General features: G+C 48.1%; 1 protein-coding gene across 1 annotated transcript in view; it reads right to left on the bottom strand.

The window, feature by feature from the left end:
* Positions 1-6,883: 6,883 nt before the first annotated feature.
* Positions 6,884-25,546, bottom strand: part of RCL1 (RNA terminal phosphate cyclase like 1) — a 43,084-nt gene continuing 24,421 nt past the window's right edge. The window contains exons 6-9 of the mRNA XM_038769764.1: positions 25,261-25,386; positions 22,562-22,718; positions 16,994-17,097; positions 6,884-7,191 (exon numbers count right to left, since the gene is read on the bottom strand). Of these exons, the coding sequence (XP_038625692.1) occupies positions 7,041-7,191; positions 16,994-17,097; positions 22,562-22,718; positions 25,261-25,386 (538 nt within the window). The 3' untranslated portion in view covers positions 6,884-7,040. The remainder of the gene's footprint in view (positions 7,192-16,993; positions 17,098-22,561; positions 22,719-25,260; positions 25,387-25,546) is intronic.

The following is a 25,546-nucleotide window of genomic DNA, read 5'->3' as shown; positions in this document are numbered from 1 at the left end:
AAAGGAGTGGGATGTTAATGGGGGAGGGCTTCCAGGGGCAGAAGTGTCCTCCTGTCCCTTAATGGGGACCCAAAAATAACCAGGCTTCCAACCACAGCACATGGCTGCGGCCAGCTCGAAGTCCCAGAATCAATCAGTGGTATTTACTGAGTGCTTCCTCTCGTGCAGAGCACTGTATTAAGCAGTTGACACTGTACTGAATGCTCAGCGCTGGGCAGTGAGCTTCCACCAGGACCTGGACCCTAGTAGGGTGAGGGGAGCCTCTGCTCCAGCACCGGAGCCTGGAAGAGATGACAGGTGCTTCCAGCTTGTCCCCACGATCCTGACTCGCTCATCATCATCATCATAATGGCATTTATTAAGCGCTATGTGCAAAGCACTGTTCTAAGCACTGGGGAGGTTACAAGGTGATCAGGTTGTCCCTCCGGGGGCTCACAGACTTAATCCCATTTTACAGATGAAGTAACTGAGGCAGAGAAGTTAAGTGACTTGCCCAAAGTCACACAGCTGACAATTGGTGGAGCCAGGGTTTGAACCCATGACCTCTGACTCCAAAGCCCGGGCTCTTTCCACTGAGCCACGCTGCTTCTCGCTCCTGGAGCGTCTGCTAGAGTCAAGGGCAGGGGAGCGCCCAGGCTGGCCTCCAGCTTAGTAAGCGGTGAGAGGAGGCCTGGCCTTGAAGATCCTGCCAGCTTCTAGGATCAGGGTGAGCAATCGAGGCCTGCAGTGCAAAGGAACCTTCCATTGCTTATAAAGAGCCAGGCACTGGCCGTACATGTTCAATGAAGCCCAAAATCCCAGTCTCCCTCCCACCTTTGACAGCAGTGTGAAAATCTCCTGGGGACATGCCCTTCTTCACAACTGCCCCCATTGGCCCTACTTTCCTTCACTTCTCTATCCCTGGGGACTCTGCTTCCCCCTTCTTCCCCTCAACCTCAACCCATTCATTAATTCAGTCGTATTTATTGAGCGATTACTGTGTGCAAAGCACTGTACTAAGCGCTTGGAAGAGTACAAAATAACAGACACATTCCCTGCCCACAACGAGCTCCAAAAGCCTCCACTTCTTTCCCTAACCTGTCACAAAACTCAATGAATGACGCTTTAATCTATCCGTTTACGATTCGATGGGACCCAACTGCCAAAACTTAATTGGGTGGCTTTAGCAAAGCCAAAGGGAAAACAAGGGTGTGTGGAGGGACGGTGATCTCGCAAATAATAATAATTGCAATAATAAAATGTAAGCACTTAATGTTACCATGGCTACTGGCCCTATGGGCACATCCCCAATAGAGCCATAGAATATAGGGCTATAGAATGAAAGGCGGAAGGCCAGGTTTGCAGAGGAGAATGTAGGATGAAAAGACAGGTTGAGACCAGGAGGCTGGGGTCCCGCAAAAGGACGTAGTCCTTTAGGCTACCAACAATGGAATCACTCAACCTGTATTGAGTCTCCCTGCCTGTTATCCATTGGAGAGGAGGCTCCCTTTGGAGTATACCCAAAGAGTGGGTGTGAGAGAGAGGGAGAGTGAGGAGTGTGTGTGTGTGTTTGTGTGTGTGTGATTGTGGGGGTGGGGGGAAGCTCCACAGCAATTAAAGCCTTCGCTTGCTTATGTGTTGTCCAAGTCATTGGGTTACTGAGGAAGGCAAGAACAGCAGAGAGGATGCTGCGGAAGAGAGGTTCTCTAGCCATGAAGAACTGGGGCTCCTTAACGCTCTGTACCGGGCACTGTCTGTAGCCTTGGGGTAGAGACTAGATACAGCCCCAGTCTAAGTAGGAGGGAGAACAGCATGACCTAGTGGAAAGTGTACGGGCCTGGGAGCCAGAGGACCTGGGTTCTAATCCCAGCTCTGCCACTTGTCTGCTGTGTGATCTTGGGCAAGTCACTCAACGTCTCTGTGCCTCAGTTTCCTCAACTGCAAAATGGGGATCCAATACCCGGTCTCCCTCCTACTTAGACTGTCAGCCCCGTGTGGGACAGGGAATGTATCTGGCCTGATTAACTTGTACCTACCCCAGCGCTTGACACACAATAAGTCCTTAATACCATTGAAGCAAAAACAAAAACAAAGACAGGTATTGGATCCCCATTTTACAGATGAGGAAAGAGGGAACCCAGAGCACAGACTAGCATTGGCCAGCCTGGAGCCCAAGTTGTCACCTTAGGAGGTGGGCAGCCAATGATGCTTCTCCATCTTCTCTGGTCAAGATGGCCTGGAATATCTAAACACATCAGTCTCTGTTCCCCAAGAAGTGGCGTGGTCTAGTGAAAAGAGCATTGATAAAATCGAAACCGGGAGACATAAACTCACCCAAAATCTCACCCCGAACTTCCCATTCCCTCCCACCATGTGATCTACTCCCTCCTTCTTGGCCCTTCAAGATCTACCTCCCTGCAGTGGGACCCCCCCGGACCCAATTCCTCTCATCTTCTAAAAACACTTGCACCCTTTTCTTCCCTCCTTGACCACCATCTTCAACCATTCACTCTCTACTAGCTCTTTCCCCTCTGCCTTCGAACACACCTATGTCTCCCCTAGCCTAAGAGAACCTTCTCTGGACCCTTCTCTACCATCCAGCTATCACCAGATCTCCCTCCTCCCATTCCTAGCCAAACTCCTCAAATGGAGCCTTTGCTTCCTGTCCTCCAGTTCCCGCCTTGACTCTCTATAATCTGGTTTCTTCCCCCCTTCACTCCACAGAGACCACTCTCTCCAAGGTCACCATGATTTTCTTCCCACACAATCTAACAGACTCTACTCCATCCTAACCCTCCTCCTCAACCTCTTGCTTGCCAATGGCACTGTGTACCGCTCCCATCTGGGAACACTATCTCACTTGGTTATACTGACAGAGTTCTGTCCTGGTTCTCCCTTACCTCTCTAGTTGATCCTTCTCAGTCTCTTTCCCCGGATCTCCTGCCCATGCCCAAACTTTGGGTGTGTCTCAAGGCTCTTTCCTGGGTCCCCTTCGTGTCTCGCTTTACACTCACTCTCTTAAGGAGCCCACCTACTCCCATGACTTTAACTACCACCTCAAAGCTACCCTGTCCCCTCTCCTCCTCTGCATTCACACTTCCTCCTGTCTCCAGAATCTACCTGGCCTGCCCCTCCACATCAAGTTCAATATGTCAAAAACTGAACTCCTCATCTTCCCTTCCAAATCCTTTCCACTGAACTTTCCCATCACAGTTGACACCACCACCACCCTCGCCATCTCTCAAGCCTGTAACCAGTTGCCAAATCATGTTGGTTTTTCAATACTTTCAGAATCCACCCCTTTCTTTCCATCCAAACTGCCAGCATGCTAGTCCAGCCCCTTTCATTCATTCATTCACGAGCACTTACTGTGTGCAGAGCATTATACTAAGTGCTTGGAAAGTACAATTCAGCAATAAAGAGAGACAATCCCCGCCCACACCAGGCTTACAGTCTTTCCATATCCATGCTCAGCCATGGCATCAGACTCTTCCCTGACCTCCCAGCCTCCAGTCCATATGTCTTTACTACGTCTTTCTAAAATGTCCTTCGGCACACGTCTGTAAGAATTACGGTATTTTGTGACTCTTCCCATTCATTCCTCTAAAACCTCCAATTGTTGCCCATATATTTCTGCATAAACAGAAACTCCTGATCGTCAATCAAAAGGTTTTTATTAAGCGCTTACTATGCCAAGAGCACTAAACTAAGTGATTAGGGGAGTACAATGCAACATATTTAGCAGGCATGTTCCCTGCCCATAACGAGCTACAGTCTAGAGCTTAGTCTACAGTCACCAGCACTGAGACATTCCATTCATCAGCTCCATCCTTCCTAGCAAGTCTCACTCCTCTTCCACTACAACTCAGCACACGCATTTCGCTCCCCTAATGCCATCTCACAGTGCCTCACTTGCATCTCTTCTGCTATCAATCTCCTGCCTCTGTGCCTGCCCCAGAACTCCCTCCCCTTTCACATCTGGCAGACCACTACTCTGCCCAGTCCTCCTGAAATCACGTCTCCTCCAAGAAGGCTTCTCTGATCTAGCGCCCCACCCCTCCCCCTTCATCAGTTCCACATTACCCCCACACTGGGGTTCACCCCCTCTCTCACCCCCCAGGGCATTTATGTACATCTCATTCTACTCATTCATTCATTCAATTGTATTTATTGAGCGCTTACTGTGTGCAGAGCACTGTACTAAGCGCTTGGGAAGTACAATTTGGCAACATATAGAGCCAGTCCCTACCCAACAGCAGGCTCACAGTCTAGAACGGGGAGACAGAGAACAAAACATATTAACAGAATAAAATAGAGAGAATAAATATGTAAAAGTAAAATAAATGGGGCTCAAAGTCTTAATCCCCATTTTACAGATGAGGTAACTGAGGTGCAGAGAAGTGAAGTGACTTGCCCAGGGTCACCCAGCAGACAAAGTGGCAGAGCCAGAATTAGAACCCAGGACCTTCTGATTCCCAGGCCGGTGCTCTAATCCACTAAAACCAAACTACTTTTCACTTCAGGGTAATGTTGGTAAATTGGGAAAACGGTCCTACAAAAAGAGGATGAAATTCAACAAGGACAAGGATACCCTGCTCATTTACAAGCTAACAGCAAACCCATCCTCGTGGCACAAAGAAAAACTAGCAGCCACCGCAAGGAGGTCGGAGCCAATCACAAACTGAACAGGAGTCGGTAATTCAGTAATACAGACAAATTCAGCAACTTACATTATATTACATTATAGGCAGTAGCACAACTGGGATACAAACACAGGCCCTCGGACTTAGAGCTCTGTGCTCTTTCCACTAGTCCACACGGCTTTCAAGCGCTCAGTACAGCGCTCTACACACAGTCCGCACTCAATTAATACGACTGATTGATGGGGAGTGACGAGTTTGCTCATTTCCCTGTGGAAATGAATACAAAAATCTTCTTAGTTGCACTAAAAAGGTTGGATATCCTGACAGTCGATAAATTCTGGTAACTGAACATTGAAACAGGTAGGAGGAAGTCAGCGTGGCTCAGTGAAAGAGCCCGGGCTTTGGAATCAGAGGTCACGGGTTCAAATCACAGCTCCGCCACTAGTCAGCTGTGTGACTTTGGGCAAGTCACTTCACTTCTCTGGGCCTCAGTGACCTCATCTGTAAAACGGGGATTACTTCCTCTTTGTAATATATTTTAGAGTTGTTCTCCCCTGCTAGATTGTAAGTTCCAGGCAGGCAATCAGGCATCAGATCTGATTCTATTGTGCTCTCCTAGGCAATTAACATAGCTCTGCCAGAGTGGGTATTTTAATACTTTGGGGCCAACCAGCTCTCAGGTGATGGAGCTCTCCCATCAGGAAGAGGACCAAACTTTACCCCCATCTCCAGCTGGGGGCCACTGTTGGGTAGGGACTGTCTCTATATGTTGCCAACTTGTACTTCCCAAGCGCTTAGTACAGTGCTCTGCACACAGTAAGCACTTAATAAATACGATTGATTGATTGATGGTGTGGCCACTACTCAACTAGTCTGCTGCGGTCTGAAGGGAGGATGTGCACAGTAAAGGTGGACACTGTGTTAGCCCAGGAAGACCTGGGCGGGGAGGGGTCTGACAGGATTTTGCAGCTGGTGGAGATGGCAAGGAGAGTAGTGAAGAGATTGGAAATTATTACTTGTACACTCAGGCACCTCCTCTTGGCAGCCATAATAATAATCACTGTGGTATCTGTTAAGCGCTTACTATGTGCCAGGCACTGTACTAAGCACTGTAGATACAAGCAAATTGGGTTGGACATAGTCCCTGTCCCACATGGGGCTCACAGTCAATCCCCATTGTACAGATGCAGTAACTGAGGCACAGAGGAGTGACTTGCCTCAGGCCACCCAGCAGACAAGTGGTGGAGCTGGAATTAGAACTCATGAGCTTCTGACTCCCAGGCACTGTATTCAGCGCTTGGGGGAGTACAGTAGGTGCGGGAGCCACAATCCTCACCCACTACTCCCTCCTCCTTGAAAAGCTACCGAGATGATCCCGTTTCACTGCTTCGGGGCACGGGGCAGCCGGCTCTCTCACTATTTGCAAAGGGCCAGCATCTGTGCACCTGTCTCAACACTCAGACCCATGTTTTCTTGGCTGGATTTTCAGTGTCAGCCCAAGGCCCTATATCATCCACGGCTTACACAAGCACCCCACAGTCCCTGACTTTACACACTCCCGCTTGCCTAAGGAAGAACTGATTCCCTGTAACTGTGTTAATTAAAGCAACAGAACAGGCCGACTCCTTCCCTGGGTTCTCCACCGGGCTGGGCGGGGTAGCCATGACCAGCCTGGAGGGCGTTCCCTCCAATTTCTGGGATTCTGTGATCAAAAAGAGGCCTCCTCCCAGGCCGGATGTGTAAAACTTGAACTCTGCTGCATCAGCCTAAAGTCATTCCCCGTGGACCCTGAACACGAGACGACAGATGCCGTGGTGTCACGTATGGCCCAGAACTCTCCGAGGACTCCAATGACAGTGTGGTAGAAGCCTCAAGCCACTGGTCTGGGCGCTTTCGGTACCCAATCCGGTGCTCTGCACACAGTGAGAGCTGAATAAAGCCCATCGATCGATATACTGATAACTGAGCTGGGAGCCGGTGAAGGGAAAGCCCACCAGAAGAGCAGCGCCTGCACAGCAGAGCGCATCCTGACTTTCTAAGGCAGGACCGCAAGAGATGGGGAATCGGCACACCGACGCAATACAACAAGGGCGGCCTTCTAGCAGCCGGCCTGGGGGATCGTGAGAGCACTGAGCACTTGTAGATTCAGTTTGGCTGCAGCTGAATGGCACTTCTGGCTGTGCTCCAATACCAGCAGGATGAGATCCCACAAAGGCCACACTATTCACGTTCAGAGGAGGGAGGCGGGGGACTAGGTGGGCTTTTTTAAGAAATCTGGTTTATTCATCCATTCTGAACGTAACATTCACGTCGACCGAAGCCATCCTGCTCAGAGATGAGCCCACGCTGGCCCGGTTACTTTGGAAGTCCTCGGCCGTTTCCGCTTTTGCTGCCATCTGGTTTTACTCGGAAGTGGTCTTACTTGATGGTCTTGCTGAGATTGGAGAAGCCAACACCCACACAAGTCATCAGGATCTTTTCCCCTCCTATAACTTCTTCATTACAAGGCTTGGTTTCAATTTTAAACATAATCTGGAAGAAGCTTTTCAAATGCCGCAAAAACTCGACCCTAAAAAAGAAGAAGAAAATTGTACTAATTTAGTTTGTGTAGAGAATGTCGGAAATTTTCCAAGACATTAAGAATTTAAAATAAGTTTAACGAAACCATCATCTCCGTCCCTATAAGGAGATATGTCCACGGTAAGGTTGGCGTATGAGTATTTGAACTGCTCCTTGTCCTTCCTCAGAGGGAGGGTCTAATCCCCAGACCAGGCAATTAGCCCTGGGACCACCTAGATCTACTGCCAACAGATGAAATCTTAATAGCCAGCTCACTGACAGGATACTAATTGTACAATCGACAGAACTTACTGACCGCTGACCGGCTCACTGCAGCACAGGGCTAGGTGCATTTTTTGAGGATTTTTCTCCTGGAAAAATCATCTGTTCAGTCCAAATCAGCACAGGGCAAACCTAACTTTCCACGCAAGTAAACGTGAATAATAAGATGAATGTTGTTGGCACCCGGGACCGCTACTTGTGCTCTGGAACGCTAATGTCTGCTCATCCATCAGACTGAACGAGAGCGTCTTGGATTTCTCCGGTCCTCAGCCTGGTCTCCCTTTGCCCCCAACCCCGGTGCAGGGGAGGGCACTAGGACCAGTATGCAGTAGAGTCATGGAGAGGCGTGGAGCCTGCCAGCACCTCTGGGCAGGCGCCCAGGTCAAGAACAGTGCCTGGCACATATTAAGTGCTTAACAAATATCATTATCACTATTATCATCAAGAGGCTGTCATTTTATAGAAAGTGCCCCATTGGCCCACCTTCAACCTCAAGCTCTTACATCCTCGTGTGCTGGTTTGTAACGGGAAGTAAGAGTGACAACGCTCCCTATCATCAATTGGTCAACAAGGCAAGCTTTGTCAGGGTTTAAAAATGGTGTCGGAATGGCTTCCCCCTCCCATTCATGTTAGGTTTGCCCTGTGTAGCCTTAATCACTATATGAATGGCAGAATTTAGAGACTAATAATGATGGTATTTGTTAGGCACTTACTATGTGCCAAGTACTGTTCTAAGCACTGGGGTAGATACATAGTAATCAGGTAGTCCCACGTGGGGCTCACAGTCAATCTTCATTTTACAGATGAGATAACTGAGGCACCGAGAAGTTAAGTGACTTGCCCAAAGTCACACAGCAGACAAGTGGTGGAGCTGGGATTAGAACTCTGACTCCCAAGCCCTTGCTCTTTCCACTAAACCACACTGCTTCTCAGAAAAGGAGAGATTAGGTAAAAAAACTAGTATCTTCAGGCTCCATCACTAGAGTTTTGGTTTTTTTTTTTAAAGATCAAATAGTTGAAAAAAGTAAGAATGCTCAGTTCTCCCTCTACTGGTCATAAGCCATGTGATGACAATGTCTCGGAGAGGACAGGATTTGGGTGGAAAGACGAGGAGTTCTGTTTTGGACGTGTTACGTTTGAGGTGTCAGTGGGACATCCAAGTAGAGATGTCCTGAAGGCACGAGGAAGTGTCCTGGAGCTCCAACTGCAGAGGGAAGTTGGGGCTGGAGAGGTAGATTTGGGAATCCTCTGTGTAGAGATGTCAGTTGGAGCCATGGAGCAGGTGAAGACGGAGGATAGAAGAGAACCCAAAACTGAGTCTCGAGGGACTCCCACAGTTGGGGGTTGGGAGGCAGAAGAGAAGCCTGGGAAAGAGAGTGAGAGTGAGCCCCTCGAAAGATAGGAGGAGAACCAGGAGAGGGCAATGTCAGTGAAGCAAGGTTGCATAGTGTTTCCAGGAGAAGGTGGTGGTCCAGTGTCAAAGGCAGCTGCGAGGTTGAGAAGAATTGGGATGGAGTAGAGGCCATTGAATTTGGCAAGGAAGTGGTCACTGGTGACTTTAGAGAGGCCAATTTCTGCTGAGTGAAAGGTGGTGGAAGCCACACTGGAAGTGGGGTCAAGGAGAGAACTGCAGGAGTGGAAGTGGAGGCGGCAGGTGTAACAACTCACTCAAGGAGTTTGGAAAGGAATGGTAGGAGGGGGACTGGGTGATAACTGGAGGGTGCCTCCACTCCCTCTCCAATTCTCTTCTTGAACCCCTCCACTCTGGCTTCAGCTTCTTTCACTCGATGGGTACTGTCTTCTGTAAGGTCACCAATGATCTCCTTCTTGACCAATCCAACAGCCTCTACTCCATCCCATCCTCCTCGACCTCTCAGCTGCTTTCGTGGATCATCCCTTTCTCCTTGAAACATTATCTAAAAACTTGGCTTCATCAACGCTGTCCTCTCCTGGGTCTCTTTTCGCTCTGGCTGCTCCTTCTCAGTCTTTATTTTGGTGGTGGTGGTGGGGGGGGGGGGGGGACCCTCAAATCCTCTGCAGGAGTGTCTCAAATCCTCTGCGGGAGTCCTTCAAAGTTCAGTTCTAGGTCCCCTTCTATTCTCCATCCACTCCTGAGAATTCAGTCAATCCCATGGCTTCAGTTACCATCTCTATATGGATGACTCCAAATCTCCCTCTCCAGTCCTAACCTCTCTCCTCTGCAATCTCACACTGAAAAAAAAATGGTATTTGTTAAGCGCTCAGTATGTGCCAGGCACTGTATTAAGCACTGGGGTAGATACAAGCTAATCCGGTTGGACACAGTCCCTGTCCCACATAGGGCTCACAGTCTTAATCCCCATTTTACAGATGAGGTAACTGAGGCAGAAAATTGAAGTGACTTGCCCAGGGTCACACAGCAGACAAGTGGTGGAGCTAGGATTAGAGCCAAGGTGCCCAGATTCCCAGGCCCGTGCCCTTTCTGCTAGGCCATGCTGCTACTCCTCCTGCCTTCAGGACATCTCTACTCGGATATCCCAGATACCTCACATTGAACACATCCAAACTCCTCATCTTCCCACCCAGAACCTGTCCTCTTGCTGTCTTCCCATCACTGTAGACAACGCTACTATCCTCTCTGTCTCACAAGCCCATAACCTTGTCTTTCTCCTCGAGGGAACATGTCTACCAACTCCGTTACACGGTACTCCCCTAACACAGTAAGTGCTCAATAAATATAATTGATTGTTTAATTCATCTCTCTCATTCAGCCCACATATGCAATCTGTACCCACTCGCTGTTGGTTTTACCTTCAAAACATGACTAAAATCCACCCTTTCCTCTCCACCCAAACTGCTACCATGCTGATCCAAGCACTTATCCTATCCCACCGTGACCACTGCATCAGCCCCCCACTCACCTCCCTGCCTCTCCTTCAGTCCACGCCTCACTCTGCTGCCCAGAGCTTTTTTCTGAAAAAAGTTCAGTCCATATCTCCCCACTCCTCAAAAACCTCCAGTTTCCCATTCACCTCCAGATCAAAACGAAATCCTTACCATTGTTTTTAGAAGCACTCAGTCACCGTATCCCTTCCTATCTTACCTGCTGATTTCCTACTATGACTCAGTCCACTGACTTTGCTCCTCTAACATCAACCTTAATCATGTCTACCTTGCCGCCGACCCCTCACCCAAGTCCTGCCTCTGGTCTGGAACTCCCTCATCCTTCATATACAACAGACCACCATTCTCCCCACCTATAAAGCCTTACTAAAATCACATCTCCTTCAAGAGGCCATCCCCGACTAAACCCTCATTCATTCCCCCACTACCTCTCCTCTCTACGCCACCCTTCCACTTGGTCTAACCCCTTTAAGCACTTGATATTCACCCCATCCTCAACCTAACAGCGTTTATGTACATATCTGTAATTTATTTTAATATCTGCCTCCCTCAAGCTCCTCATGGGCAGGAAACACGTCTACCGATCGTATTATAGTTTCCCAAGCGCTTAGTACAGTGCTCTGCACTATAAGGGCTCAATAAATACCACTGATTGATTACTCAAGGGAGGGGCTTTTCTTTTTTAGGACAGAGGCTACATGGGCATGTTTAAAAGAAGTGAGGAAGGAACCACTGGAGAATCAGTGGTTGAAGATGGCAGTCAGAAAGGGAAGAAAGTAGGAGGTAAATGCTTTAATAAGGTGCAGAGGAATGGGGTCAGGGGTGCGGGTGTAGATTAGAGGAAGTGGGCAATCTCCTCGAGATACTGCAGGGAAAGATGGGAGAGTCAAAGCGGGGGCAGGAAGAGGTGGGACTGGAGAGGAGGAGCAAGGGAGATTTTGGAGAGATCACACCTCATGGCTTCCAATTTTAATCGATGAAATAGGTGGCGAGGTCATTAAGGGCAAGAAATGGCGGGAGTTTGGGGGGGGGAGAAAGAGACAGGGGGTTTGAGAAGGGAATTAAATATCAGAAACAGCCAGTGCAGGCAATAGGCATGAGAGTCGATACTGGCAGAGAAATACTGTTGATGGATGGAGAGGGCACAGTTACAACAGAAGTGGATAAGTTTGAGATGGACAAGGTAGGTCTGTGTCTGGATTTCTGTCGGCAGCACCATAACCTGCTCCACTTTCCCCATCTCATCCAATTTATTCAAGTCTGCATCACCTTGTTACTTTTCCAGTTTTTTAAAAAGTCAAATTTTTCATGCCCTGAGAAGGCTTGTTTGCAAGTGTCCCACATTTGCAAAAACTGGCAAGATGCCCAACTGCTCAAGCTTTTCAACTTTTGAAGCGGGATGGGAGAAAAAACACACACACACATCTCTCTCTACCTTCTGGAAAGGCTGGCCTACTTTCACAGAATGTTCTGCCAAACCCCACAGTTAGCTTTAGGTGTTCTATATCAAGGGCACCACAACTGCACATTCAGGGTGGTGCCTTTCCTCCCCTCAGAGCCTCACTTCAGCCTGGGTGTTAAAAGTACTAGGAAAATATTCACTGGGGACCTGGAGTGGGGAGGGAAAGTACCCCAGAAAAATTCCAACAACTCCACCCAATCCACCCCCCTGGAAAAAAAAAAAAATCACTAGCGCCCTAGCCTTCTCCCATAGGAAAAACAAAAATAATAATCCTCACTGTTAATGAATCCGCCACAGCAACATACTTTCCAAACTAAATGGAGAAGTGCCTACACCAGGGCACACCCATCCCCTGGACGCCACACCCCCATCTCCGGCCTGTGGCTCAAGGAGATATGGTACTGAGAACAGACCAGCAACAAGAATGGAGATACGTGCTATATTCCGAGGACAAACTCCTCCCTAGACTACTGCCCCACATTCTCTGCGGGCATGCATGCACACACGCACGCACACCCCACCCCCAGTATGGCCTAGTGGATAGAGCACGGGCCTGGGACTCAGAAGGACCTGGGTTCTAATCCCTGCTTGGAGATTCTTGAGGAGTAGGGCGATGTGGACTGAACAGTTTTTCAGAAAAATGATCCAGGCAGCAAAGTGGAGTATGGACTGGACTGAGGAGAGGCAGGGAGGTGAGTGAGGGGGCTGATGCAGTGGTCAAGGCAGGATGGGATAAGTGCTTGAATTAACATGGTAGCAGTTTGGGTAGAGAGGAATGCGTGGATTTTAGCGATGGTGTGAAGGTAAAACCTACAGAATTTGGTGACAGATTGAATATGTGGGTCTAATGAGATGAGTCGAGGATAAAGACAAGGGTATGGGCTTGTGAGACAGAGAGGACAGTGGTGTTGTTTACAGTGGTGGGAAAGACAGGAGGAGGACAGGGTCTGGGTGGGAAAGTGAGGAGTTGTGCTTTGGACATGTTAAGTTTGAGGTGTCCGAGGGACATCCAAATAGAGATGTTCTGAAGGCAACATTCAGTCATTCACTCAGCTTGGCCTAGTGGAAAGGGCACAGGGCTGGGAGTCAGAGGACCTGGGCTCTAATCCCAGCTCTGCCATTTGTCTGCTGTGTGACCTTGGGCAAGTCACTTCACTTCTCTTTGCCTCAGTTACCTCATCTGTAAAATGGGGATTAAGACTGTGAGAACCCTGAGGAACCTGGACTGGGTCCAACCTGATTAACTTCTATCTACTCCAGTAATTAGTACGGTGCCTGGCACATAGTAAGTCTAGACTGTGAGCCCGTTGTTGGGTAGGGACTGTCTCTATCTGTTGCCAAATTGTACTTTCCAAGCGTCTAGTACAGTGCTTTGCACACAGTATGCGCTTAATACAATTGAATGAATGAAAGTGCTTCACAAATACCATCTCTCTCTCACAAACACCCCAGGGGAGAACTTAGTGAACCACACTTTTGAAAAGACCTAGCTGTCTTCAGGGGGCCGATATGGTGGGGAAGGATCAATCAGCAAGTTTTGAGGGCGGCCACTGCTAACTGCAGCTATAGTAATGCCCACCACCTTTGGGGCCTGTAAATGGTCTTAAACATCCTGTCCGAAGAGCATAGCATATCACAGCTGCAAACACAGTAAGGGCCACACCACCCTAAAGAGCCTCATCCCCTGTCACCAAACAGGATTTAGGGATGCCAACTCCCTCAGCACCCCGCCAAATTCTAGCTGTCCTTTCTCCTCCCCCTTTGTTATAATGCTTCTGTAGGGTCCCCTGCCAGTCACCAATGATCTATCATTGCGCTGAAATGCCTCTTCCCCAGGCAAAACATGGGGGGCTTTGACACTCAGATTTCTTCCTCAGGAAACCTAAAATGTAAAGACCTGCCTACGGGCGCGGTTGGCTTGGCAAACAGACTGCAGAGAACACTGGGGCAAAAAGGTGCTTTCCTGTTTATTTTCAAGTAGAGAAGTGTGATATTCTGAGGTCCAGGACTTACCAATTGGTCCTAGACCCCTACAGGCTCAGGTCCACCTTAAACTGAAGAGGAGCAAAGTGGCCTGGTGGATAGAGCATGGACCTGAGAGTTCTAATCCTGCTCCGCCACTTGTCTGCTGGGTGACCTTGGGCAAGTCACTTTGCTTCTCTGTGCCTCAGCTCCCTCATCCGTAAAATGGGGATTAAAATTGTGAGCCCCCCATGGGACGTGGACTGTGTCCAACCTGGTTAGCTACCATCTACCCCAGCACTTGGCACAGTGCCTGGCACAGAGTAAGTGCTTAAAAAATACCATTTAACCCCCCCACAAAAACAACCTGATCAGCCCGCCAAGAGCCCCCCACCCCTCCCTATCCCCCCACCCCCCAAAATGGAGGAGGCTATTTGGAGGAGGTTGGGTGGGTTCCTTTCCCATTTTGGACTTCTCCCAGGTTGCAGGATGGAGGGAGCAGATGTATCTCTAGGGAGCTGTAGGACCCCAGTGAAGGGTGTTCAATCTCCCCTGTCCCCAGTGAATGGTGATTCATACCCCACCACTCCCCTGCACCCCCAGTGAGCAGGTTTTTTGGTGGGTCCCCCAGGCAATAGCTCACCCCCATCCCCCCACCTCCCCACCTCCCCACACAGCGGCAGCCCCTCAGAGTTCTGCTTGGCAGGAGAGACGGAGGGCCCCTGGGGCATGAAGCCAGGGAAACTTCCCCAAAGTGACCTTTAGAAGGGGACACATTGGAGGGCAAAGTGGGTTCAATGGCAGCATAATTCCCGCCCAGAAGGGCCTGTCTGCGTGGAAGTATTTATTGGCTGACTACTGCATGCAGAGCACTGACTTGGGCTCTTGGAAGAGGCCAGAGGAATCCACAGTCCGGCTCCCTGTCCTCGAGAAGCCTACGATCTTGCAGGTGTGGCCTGCATACGCACAGCCAGAAATGAGGTGGCCCTGGTGGGTCCCGCAGGTGCTTCAGGTACAGTCCAGGTCCATGCTCCTGGAGCTTGGCTCAGGGCCGGCACCAGCTGGGTGGACCATGCAGGTCCCGTAAAGCCCCAGGTTCCTTCCCACTTGAGAACGCAGGCCTTGTGGCCCAGCCAAGTCACTGTGCTCCTGACAGGGTCCCCAAGCAGCCAGCCTGGGAGCCTTGATATGCTGCTCCTGAAACCTGGTTCTGGGGGTGGAGGCCAGGAGGAACTCTAGAGGAGAGTCCTAGGCTGAGAATCTGAGTCTTGCCCCTACCCTTTCCCTGGTGGGTTTGGAGGCCAAAAGAAAAGTTTGCCACCACTTTGCAGAATCACTCCTGTCCCTCCCTCCCTCGCCCCCAGACAGGAAGGGGTCCCTCTCTGGGCTCCAGTCAGCCTGCCTGCCAGGGGTTGGGAGAGGGAAGGGGGCAAGAAGCCACAACAGGGGGACTCTTGGAGATCGCCCCTACCACTCTTGTCCCTGAAACAAGAGTTCAGGAGGACATGCCTAAGTCTCTCCCACCTGTTAGGAAGCCTCTGGAAGAGGCATAACAACTTGAAGACAAGGGCGTCAGAGCCCCACTAAACCATTTCCCTCCTGACTGACACGATAGCATTGAAGACTCCCACCCTGGGCACTAAAGCTTCACTTCCGGGTCCGTGCAAAGATACTCACCTCTCCCCAGTTAATCAACAGTTTTTGAGTGTTTCCTCTGTCCAGAGCACTGTACTAAGCATTCCCCAAATGGCCATTTTATGCCAAGTCTGAGCTTAAACCATACCAAATACCCATCTTTGCTGTGGCCGGGCCCTTCTCGGCCCAACCTGACCGCAGGGGGAAGAGAGGGAAAAGAGGGATGGGTGTCCCCATCCAGCGGGATGAGTTCCTCAGCGGCCCCCAGGCTGTCCACCTCTCTAGGAGCAGGAGATTTGATCCCCCTGTGGGTCAGGGACTGCGTCCCATCTGACTGTCTTGTATTTATCCCAGCACACAGTAAGTGCTTAACAGATACCCCAACTACGATTATATTTCCAAACAGAACTTAACTACCTAGGTAGGTGCCGACCCAGTTTTACTCAGTGATCAAAACTTACATAAGCCTCTTTCCACATAACATAGATGGGACTGTTGGATTCCACACGTGGGAACTCAGGGTCCACTGGTCTGTGTCCAGTTTACAGTTTCCTCAAGTGATGGCACCACCATTCTTCAGTTATCACAGTACTGTACCTTTCACATATACAGCATCGGTACCGTGATAACCGAAAAAGGACAGTTCAATCTGATTTCTACAAGAACTTTCCATCCAGATCATTCATTTCCATCCCCTCATTAAGGAATGCACATCCATGCCCCCACGGGTGGGTGTACACACACACACACACACACACACACACACACACACACACAAAATCACCTAAAACCTCAGAATCTTTTCAGGACCCAAGACGCAACAACTCTCAGAAAGAAAACACTTCACAGTGCATTTTCGGTCCCTACTTCAAAACTGGCAGTCTTAACTTTCTACATCGCTCTCTCCTTTGGATTTCTGGTCAGTCACTCATCGCCCTTTTCGAAAACAGCTGTCTACCTATGCATGCTATTGCTGCCTTTTTCTTCTTTCTCCCTGGAGTCCCTTTCCTGACAAAAAAGCATCACTATGAGGTTTGCTATTTCTAGCCTCTCCTCCCCAAACACTTTCAATGCCTACAAACTTTGGCAAAAAGAAGGTACTTAAAATGGGCCCCATTCTTACTCATGGCAACCACAGACCCAGGTCACTACATCAGGCGACAGGTGTTTAATTTAAGGTAAGCAATATACAATCAAAACCCCACCAAAGAAGCTAAACCAAGTCAATCAGGCAACTTTCATTACGATCATGAAGAACACAGAAAACCAAGGAAGTCAACTCCCTGTGAGTAAAAACAAAATAGGGATTATGACTGTGAGCCCTACTTGGGACATGAACTGTGTCCAACTTGATTAACTTGTATCTACCCCAGAGCTTAGTACAGTGCTTGGCCCATAGTAAGTGCTTAACAAATACCATTAAAAATAAAATAAGCCTTAGGTTAACAGCTTCCAAATCTGGTTCGTTTAAAGACCAGTACAAGCAGTCCTGTTCAGAGCTGTGAGATGCACAGTACGATAGCTTTGTTGTTTTCTGTAATTAGTAAATTCAACTCGAGATTGAAGAGTTGGGTTTAAGAAAACTTACGTGTAGGGTGACAGTGGTCCTAGGAGAACTTTGGAAACATCCTGCTGTCCAAGGGTCATGAGGAGCAGGACTAGGCTCTGGTTGGTAGAATCCACACAGCCTCCCTGTAAACACAAACATTTTAATTATTAATCTTTGTTCAAACCCTATAATGGCAAAAAAAAAACAGGTGAGGAAAAAAAAAACCTTCAAGCCACAAGGGCCATATAATCCCGGATTGCACTCGTCATGTGATAATGAGATACAGATTTTGTAAGAATAAACTGGAATAAGCTAACTTTAGGGGGTAAATTTAATTAAGGCAATCTCAATAGCTGGGAACAGATGACTGGACGGGAATTTGACTGCTACTCGAATCTACCGAGGGAAAAACGAGGCTGTTCTAGTAATCAACGTGGCAGGGCGTCCACTTACTAAGAACAATCCAAATCTGACACATAATATAGCGGTAGAAAACGAGATGATTATCAAAGGTGAGATGACTGATGGGACTATATTTCATTAATCCCAACAGAACAAAATTACCCTGAAAAAGGTCTGCCATGCTGTTCAGACAAACATCCTCATAATGGTATCGGTCCATTGTCAGAGCTCCACAGCATACGGAAATGCAGCAATGGTGGATATTTAACTACCACTGTATTCCCAGGTAGCTGCCTGTGCTGCCGCTCTTCTTATTTACAGCTTTCAGAACCAGGAGCCGTTTCGGGGATGGGGTCAGGGCAGAGAGGGAAATGTGGGGAAGAAGCTAGAGACAGATACATGACGGCACAAGATCAAAGGCCTAAGGAAAGATGGGGACAGAGAGGTCACCCTATCGGCACGTTCTACTTTGTACTTGCAAATTTGCTCCGGTTAAACACTCCACAAACAGAAACTCCTTACCATCGGCTTTAAATCACTCAATCACCTTGCCCCCTCCTACCTCACCTTGCTACTTTCCTACTACAACCCAGCCCACACACTTCACTCCTCTGCTGCCAACCTACTCACTGTACTTTAAACTCCTCTAAGTGGTCACCACCTCCTTGCCCACATCCTGCCTCTGGCCCGGAATGCCCTCCCTTTTCATATCCAACAGACTTTCCCCACCTTCAAAGCCTTATTGAAGGCACATCTCCTCCAAGAGGCCTTCCCTGATTAAGCCCGCCTTTCCTCTTCTCACTCCCTTCTGTGCCGCCTTGACTTGCTCCCTTTATTCATTCCCGCCTCCCAGCCCCACAGCACCTGTTGTTTTATTTATATTAACGTCTGTCTCCCCCTCTAGACTGTAAGCTTGTTGTGAGGGAATGTGTCTGTTATATTGTACTCTTCCATGTGCTTAGTACAGTGCTTTGCACACAGTAAGCATTCAAATACAACTGACTGACACTCCTAGACTATGAGTCCTGACTATTTTGCATCCACCCCAGTGTATGACACATAGTAAGTGCTTAACAAGGACCATTATTATATTTTTTACTTAACATCATTTAAATTCCAATATCCCCTTCCCTGAGCCTCTCTTTCCCTTACAAAATCAATGTGAAAACACATGAAATGTGGCTCTCATCCTGGTTATTTTCTGATACAAATAGTTTTTTGTAGGCACCTATCTCATTTTTAGAAAACAACTTTTTTTTCCTCAAAGACATTAGCCACCCAAAATGTTATCTCTGACCAGTTGCATTTGGTTTCCAACAGTCTCAGGGATAGAGTTGTCTTCTTTTCCAACCAACCAGGCAGGAGTGGCAGAGCAAATATGTAAGTACAGAATCAGTGCTGTTCACAGTTTTGGTGCTATACAACTCATAGACGGGGAAGTAAAAATCTATTGTCAAAAAAACCCCAAAAAACTAAACAAACCAAAACATAAAACCCACAACCCATCTAGAACCACTCCCCTTACAAAAACTGTGGAATTTTTTAAGTGCTTACAATGTGCCAAGCACTATACTAAACATTAGAGTGGACAAGATTTAAGCAGATCAGACACAATCCCTGTCCTACATGGGGCTCACAGTCTAAAATAGAAGGAGAACAGATATTTTATCCCATTTTTCACTTGAGATAACTGGCTCAGAAAAGGTAGATGACCTGCGCAAGTTCACACAACAGGCAAGTGTCAGTCAGGACTAGAACCCGGGTCCTCTGACCCCCAGGCGATTGCTCTTTTCACTAGGCCATGCTGCTCCTCCATCATTAGGGTGGAGAGGAAGTGAAAGGCCATACAGAGGGAAGTATTTGCCTAATGACATTTGTCTTAGTCCTCAGCACATGAGACACCTAAGTATTTTGGGGGAGAGAGGGAGAGAAGGTGTCGGAGTCTTTACGCATGCATGAATAACTAAGATCAAGCCCCTGGTACTAAAAAGTAATAATAATAATGATGGCATTTATTAAGCGCTTACTATGTGCAAAGCACTGGTCTAAGCACTGGGGAGGTTACAAGGTGATCAGGTTGTCCCACGGGGGCTCACAGTCTTAATCCCCATTTTGCCGATGAGGTAACTGAGCCACAGAGAAGTTAAGTGACTTGCCCAAAGTCACACAGCTGACAATTGGCAGAGCCAGGATTTGAACCCATGGCCTCTGACTCCAAAGCCTGGGCTCTTTCCACTGAGCCACGCTGCTTGTCCATAGTACTGCACTAAGTGCCGGGGGATATCACACAGCGGGGGAATTAGACACAGTCCCTGTCCCTCGGGGAGCTCACCATCTAAAAGTTTAAATGGGGAGAAGGGATTGGAGGACAGGCACATCAGGAATGATGATTTGTTTTTTAAATAGTACTTAAGTGCTTATATGTGCCAGACACTGGGGTAGATACAAGGTAAGCTTCTGCCCATCTGCCAAGCTAGCTCTCTTCCTCCCTTCAAGGCTCTACTGAGAACTCATCTCCTCCAGGAGGCCTTCCCAGACTGAGCCCCTTCCTTCCTCACCCCCTCGTCCCCCTCTCCATCCCCCGCATCTTACCTCCTTCTCTTCCCCACAGCACCTGTATATATGTATATATGTTTGTATATATTTATTACTCTATTAATTTATTTTACTTGTACCTATCTATTCTATTTATTTTATTTTGTTAGTATGTTTGGTTTTGTTCTCTGTCTCCCCCTTCTAGACTGTGAGCCCACTGTTGGGTAGGGACTGTCTCTATATGTTGCCATCTTGTACTTCCCAAGCGCTTAGTACAGTGCTCTGCACACAGTAAGTGCTCAATAAATACAAAAAAAGAAAGTAAGCAAGTTGGACATAGTCTAGTCTCACAGTCTTAATCCCCATTTCAGAGATGAGGTCACAAGCACAGAGCGGTTAAGTGGCCTGCCCAAGGTCACATAACAGACAAGTGGCAGAGCCTGACTCCTAGGCCCAAGTTCTACCCACTAGACCATGCTGCTTCTCAACACAAACATACAAATACACAAAATAGGCTCAAAGTCTCAGGGAGACAGAGAAGTCTGAGAGCCCGCAGGGGCAGCTTTTATCCCTGGCCTAACGTTCACGGAGGAGGATGGGAGCAGGGACCCTCCACAGTCTTCTCATTTGAAGATCTTTCTAATATTGCTCCTCTATAGTCAGTGCCGCTTTTTGGGAACGTAGAATAAGTCAAATCTTCTTCCTCTCAGGCTACAGCACTCCACAGATGCTATCGCTAAGGTTTTCGAAATGTCCACAAACCCTGCCAGGATATCTGTATATTCATTTTAACCAGCTCAATCAATCAATCAATGGTATTTACTGAACACTTCCTGTATGCAGGGTGCTGTACTAAGTGCTGGAAGAGTACAATACAACAGAGTTGGTAAACATGTTTCCTGCAAAGAGCTTACAGTCTAGAGGGGGAGACAGGCATAAATAGCAACAAATAAATTAGGAATACATACAGAAATGGTCTGGGGCTGGGAGGGGGAAATAATCGGTAGAAATTCAAATGAAAGCCTGCCTTGGCAGCGTGGCTTACTGGAGCCCGGGCTTGGGAGTCAGAGGACATGGGTTCGAATCCCCACCACCTGTCAGCTGGGTGACTTTGGGCAAGTCGCTTCACTTCTCTGGGCCTCAGTTCCCTCATCTGGAAAATGGGGATTAAGATTATGAGCCCCCCATGAGACAACCTGATCACTTTGTATCCTCCCCAGCGCTTAGAACAGTGCTTTGCACATAGTAAGCGCTTAACAAATACCAAAATTATTATTATAATTATTATATTAAATGAAAGGGCAATGTAGAAAAGAGAGGGAGCAGGGGAAATGAGGACTTAGAGAAGGCCTCTTGGAGAGAAGCAACGTGGTCCAGTGGAAAGCGCACGGCCTTGGGAGTCAGAGATCATGGGTTCTAATCCTGACACCGCCACTTGTCAGCGGTGTGACTTTGGGCAAGTCACTTAACCTCTCTGTGTCTCAGTTACCTCATCTATAAAATGGGGATTAAGACTGTGAGCCCCATGTGGGACAACCTGATTACCTTGTATCTAGCCCTGCGCTTAGAACTGTGCTTGGCACATAGTAAGCGCTTAACAAATACCATCATTATTATTATTAATAAGGCTTCGAAGGTGAGGAGAATGATCATGTCTGATATGAAGGGGGAGGAAATTCCAGACCAGAGGAAGGATGTGGGCAAGGGGTCAGCGATGAGAAAAGCTTACAATGAGTAATTGGCATTAGAGGAGCGAAGTGTGCAGGCTGGGTTGTAGTGGGAAAGTAGCTAGGTGAGGTCGGAGGGGGCAAGATGATTGAGTGCTTTAAAGCCAATGGTAAGGATTTTCTGTTTGATGCGGAGGAAGAGACAGGAGGCAGGGAGGTGAGCAAGGAGGCTAATGCAATAATCAAGGCGGAATAGAATAAGTGTTTGGATCAGTGTAGCAGCAGCTTGGATTAAAAGAAAAGGGTGGGTTTCGGCAATGCTGTGAAGGTAGAACCAACAAGACTTGGTGACAGATTGAATATGTAGAGTCTAGCACTCACAGCAGTCCCTTGTTAGCCAGTCCCAAAGTTTGAGCTGTGGTTCTGGGTTGATAGACACAAAACGGGAAATAGTGTGGGCTAGTCGACAGAGAAGGGGTCTTGGAATCAGAGGACTCAGGTTCAATTCTGCCTCTGGCACTTACCTGCTGTGTGACCACGGCAAGTCACTTTACTTTTCTGATTCTCAGTTTCCTCTCTGTAATAAGGCAATTCAATACCTAAACTGCGAGCCCCATGAGGGACAGGGATTGTGTCTGACCTAATAATCTTGTATCTAACTCAGTAATTAGTGAGCACTTATCAAATGCCACCATTATTAAAAGGATTATGACTTTCTGCTGGAACATGTGGGCTCTCTCTCTCTTCCCCCACCCCCCAACCCCCTTTCAGGAGAAGCATCCTAAAATAAATTTTCCAAACCCGGCTGCCAACCTCATTCCCTGGACTTGAATGGCTGGAAAAGCTAGAAAAACAGGAGAGAGGAAACCAAACCGACCCACACCACTCAGACGAAAACGTCCGATGCTCCTTCCTCAACATCCCTCCACCTGGCTAGTCAAACAAAGGGGAGAAAGTTCAGCCAGTCGAGATGGTGAAGGCGCCAGCGGGCTTCAAAACTTACTCGGAAAACTTCTTCAAGCAACAGCTTTGCACAGTTTTTGCCCAGATCTTCTGGTAGCACAGCAGTTCCCTGACCTCGAGGGTTGGAGGCCAATTCAGCACTGAGGAAAGTACCATTGGTGGTCTCGGCAACAAGAGAGAGCCCGAAGCCTGGAGACCTGCAAGCATATACCCCGGACATAAACGGTAAGGCTGACTGATTCAAGTACACTTCTTCTTTCAGGAAGGAACGGTGGAGGCAAGCCAGCAGACATTTCAACCACCGGGCAGCTCTCCTCCCTTGCTAGTTTAGAATGTGCTACACTACCCCTTAGAATTGGCGTCCATAGTATTCAGCAATTGTAATCAGATTCTTAGAGGACTTGTCAAAATAGAGGGTACCAGTTCCCCCTGCCCAACTCAAAAAACCACAGCTGACACTTGTTCTTCCCCCACAAGGGTACTGGATTGAAAAGAACAGATTTGCAGCAGCGTGGCCTCATGGAAAGAGCATGGGCTTGGGAATCCGAGGATCCGGGTTCCAGTCCTGGCTCTGTCACTTGTTGGCTGTGTGACCTTGGGAAAGTCACATCACTTCTCTGTGCCTCAGTTTCCTCAAATGTAAAATGGGAATTCCAGTACCTCTTCTCCCTCCCAATTAGACTGCAAGCCAGCCCCTTGTGGGACAGGGACTGTGTCCCAACTTAATTTTCTTGACTCTACCCCCAGCATTTGATACAGTGCCTGGCACACAGTGTTTCACAAATACCAATTATTATTATTATTGTTGTTGTTATAAAACGCTGGGAAATTCCACCTGACAAGGCCCGACCAGGGAAAAGGAAAGAAGAGAGGAGAGAAGAGAAAAGAAAAGGAAGGAAAAGGAAAGGGAAAGGGGAAAGGGGAAGGGGAAGGGAAAGAAAAAGGAAAGAAAAGAAAAGAAGAAGAAATTTGGCTTACAGTCGAAGGGGAAGTGAAAGCAGATATCTAGTCCTCATTTTACAGATGCGGAAACTGAGGCACAGAAGTGAAGTGTCCAAGGACACAGCAGGCAAGTGACAGTCAAGATTGGAACCCAGGTTCTCTAACTCCTATGCCCATGCTTTTTCCACCAGGCCACGCTGCTTCACAACAATAAGTTGATTTTATATGGTGCTTTGATTCCCAGCGTGCTGTCACCCCTTACCTCATTTTTGTCCTCCCAACTCTGTGAGAGGGGGAAAGGGGGATCCTACTATCTCCGTTTCACAGATGAAGAAACGGAGGCAGAGATGGCTGAATGGCTTCCCCAAAGTCCCGCAAGAGGCAGAGAAGGGACCAGAACCCGGGTTCTCCTAGACCCATGTCCTGTTCTCTACACCATGCTGTCAGCACCGGCTCATTTTTGCCAGCTAGCCGACACCAGCCTCTATTTCCAGTTCAATGTGAACTTTTGCTTGTGCTTAATGAAGCCCAGAGGTCCTACAAAAACCTTAGTACTCACTGTTTTCTTTTTAATCAGAGTGAGTAGGCTGCACAATTACAGATCCCATCTACTTGGGTTATACTTAAGGCAATTTGATATGTGTGAAAAAATATCCTTTCTTAGCTGACTTCTAGCCCACTTGGACAGCCTAGTATCAGCCAATTTAGGTGAGCTAATCCAAATGCCTTTAACATAAAACACCCAGTGCTATTTCAAGGGGCATTAGAGTCGCAGCACAGGTATTTCAGTTAGACTATGCAGGCTATGTGGCCTAGTGCCAGAAGGGACCTCAAGAATTCATCTTGTCTAGTCCATTCCTCCAGGCACAAGAATAGCCAAGGCACCCACAATAGAATGTTATCTACGCTTTCCTTGAAGTCTACTCCAGGGTTCGACAACCCAGGAAGTCAAAATTCCTCCTCGCTTCCAACAAAAATCTCTCCTGCTTTAAGTCTGGGACTCAGCGGACACAGGGAATCACTGGTCAATATCCTTCCCATACTTAAGGGAATTATACAGCCTCCCTTTACCCTTCTCTTCTCAACCCCAGTTGCTAAAGTTGTCCCATAAGATTTATTTTCCAATCCCTTAAGCAACCCCTTGCTCTTTCACGGACCTTCTCCAGTTTCTCAGCTTCACAGTTCGTTTTTGTTTGTTTTCAACGGGATTGAGCACTAACTTTGTGCCAGGCACTGTACTAAGCGCTGGGGTAGATACGAGCTAATCAGGTTGGCACAGTCCCTGTCCCACATGAGGTTCACAGTCTTAACTGTGAGACTTGACTATGAGCCCACTGTTGGGTAGGGACCGTCTCTATATGTTGACAACTTGTACTTCCCAAGCGCTTAGTACAGTGCTCTGCACACAGTAAGCGCTCAATAAATACGATTGATTGCTTGATTGATTAACTGCCATTTTACAGATTAGGTAACAGGCACAGAGAAGTTAAGTGACTTGCCCATGGTCACACAGCAGACGCGTGGCAGAGCTGGGATTAGAACAAAGGCTTTCTGAATCCCATGCCCGTGCTCTTTCCACTAGGCCACATTGCTTCTCTAGTTCACAGCAGACCCAAAACTGACTGACACTTTTCCTTCTTGCAGATCTGCTCCTTAATACTCATAATGGGGAGTGGCGGGTTCTATTTTAGTTTCGGTCACAGCCGGCCAGCAGATCTTTCCTAAATAAGGACGTACTAAAAATGGTCAGCGAACTTTCAGAGTCAGACCCCAGCAATTGGCATTTTGGGTACTTACTTCCCAGAGTAGGCCCCTTTCATGTGGTCTGTGTAAATATAGATGTCTGGTATGAATTTGTTCAGGATACTCCTCGCAGACTCCACAATCCGGTTGGCTATCTGTGGTGATACTCGTACAGAGTACCTGTCATCTGCAGTTAAGGCATTTACTGTGCTGTACAACTGAAGGCTAAATGCAGAAAGAGCGTAGAGAAACAGTGTGTAGTCTAGTCAATGGGGCGCTCACAGAGTACACCGTTCTGCACTGGTCATATGAGGCACACGTTCAAAAACAGACATATAGC

Source organism: Tachyglossus aculeatus, chromosome X4 (assembly GCF_015852505.1).
Source record: "Tachyglossus aculeatus isolate mTacAcu1 chromosome X4, mTacAcu1.pri, whole genome shotgun sequence".
Lineage (NCBI taxonomy): Eukaryota > Metazoa > Chordata > Mammalia > Monotremata > Tachyglossidae > Tachyglossus > Tachyglossus aculeatus.
The sequence above is the reverse complement of the archived record's forward strand: the minus strand, read 5'-3'. Positions and strand labels throughout refer to the sequence as shown.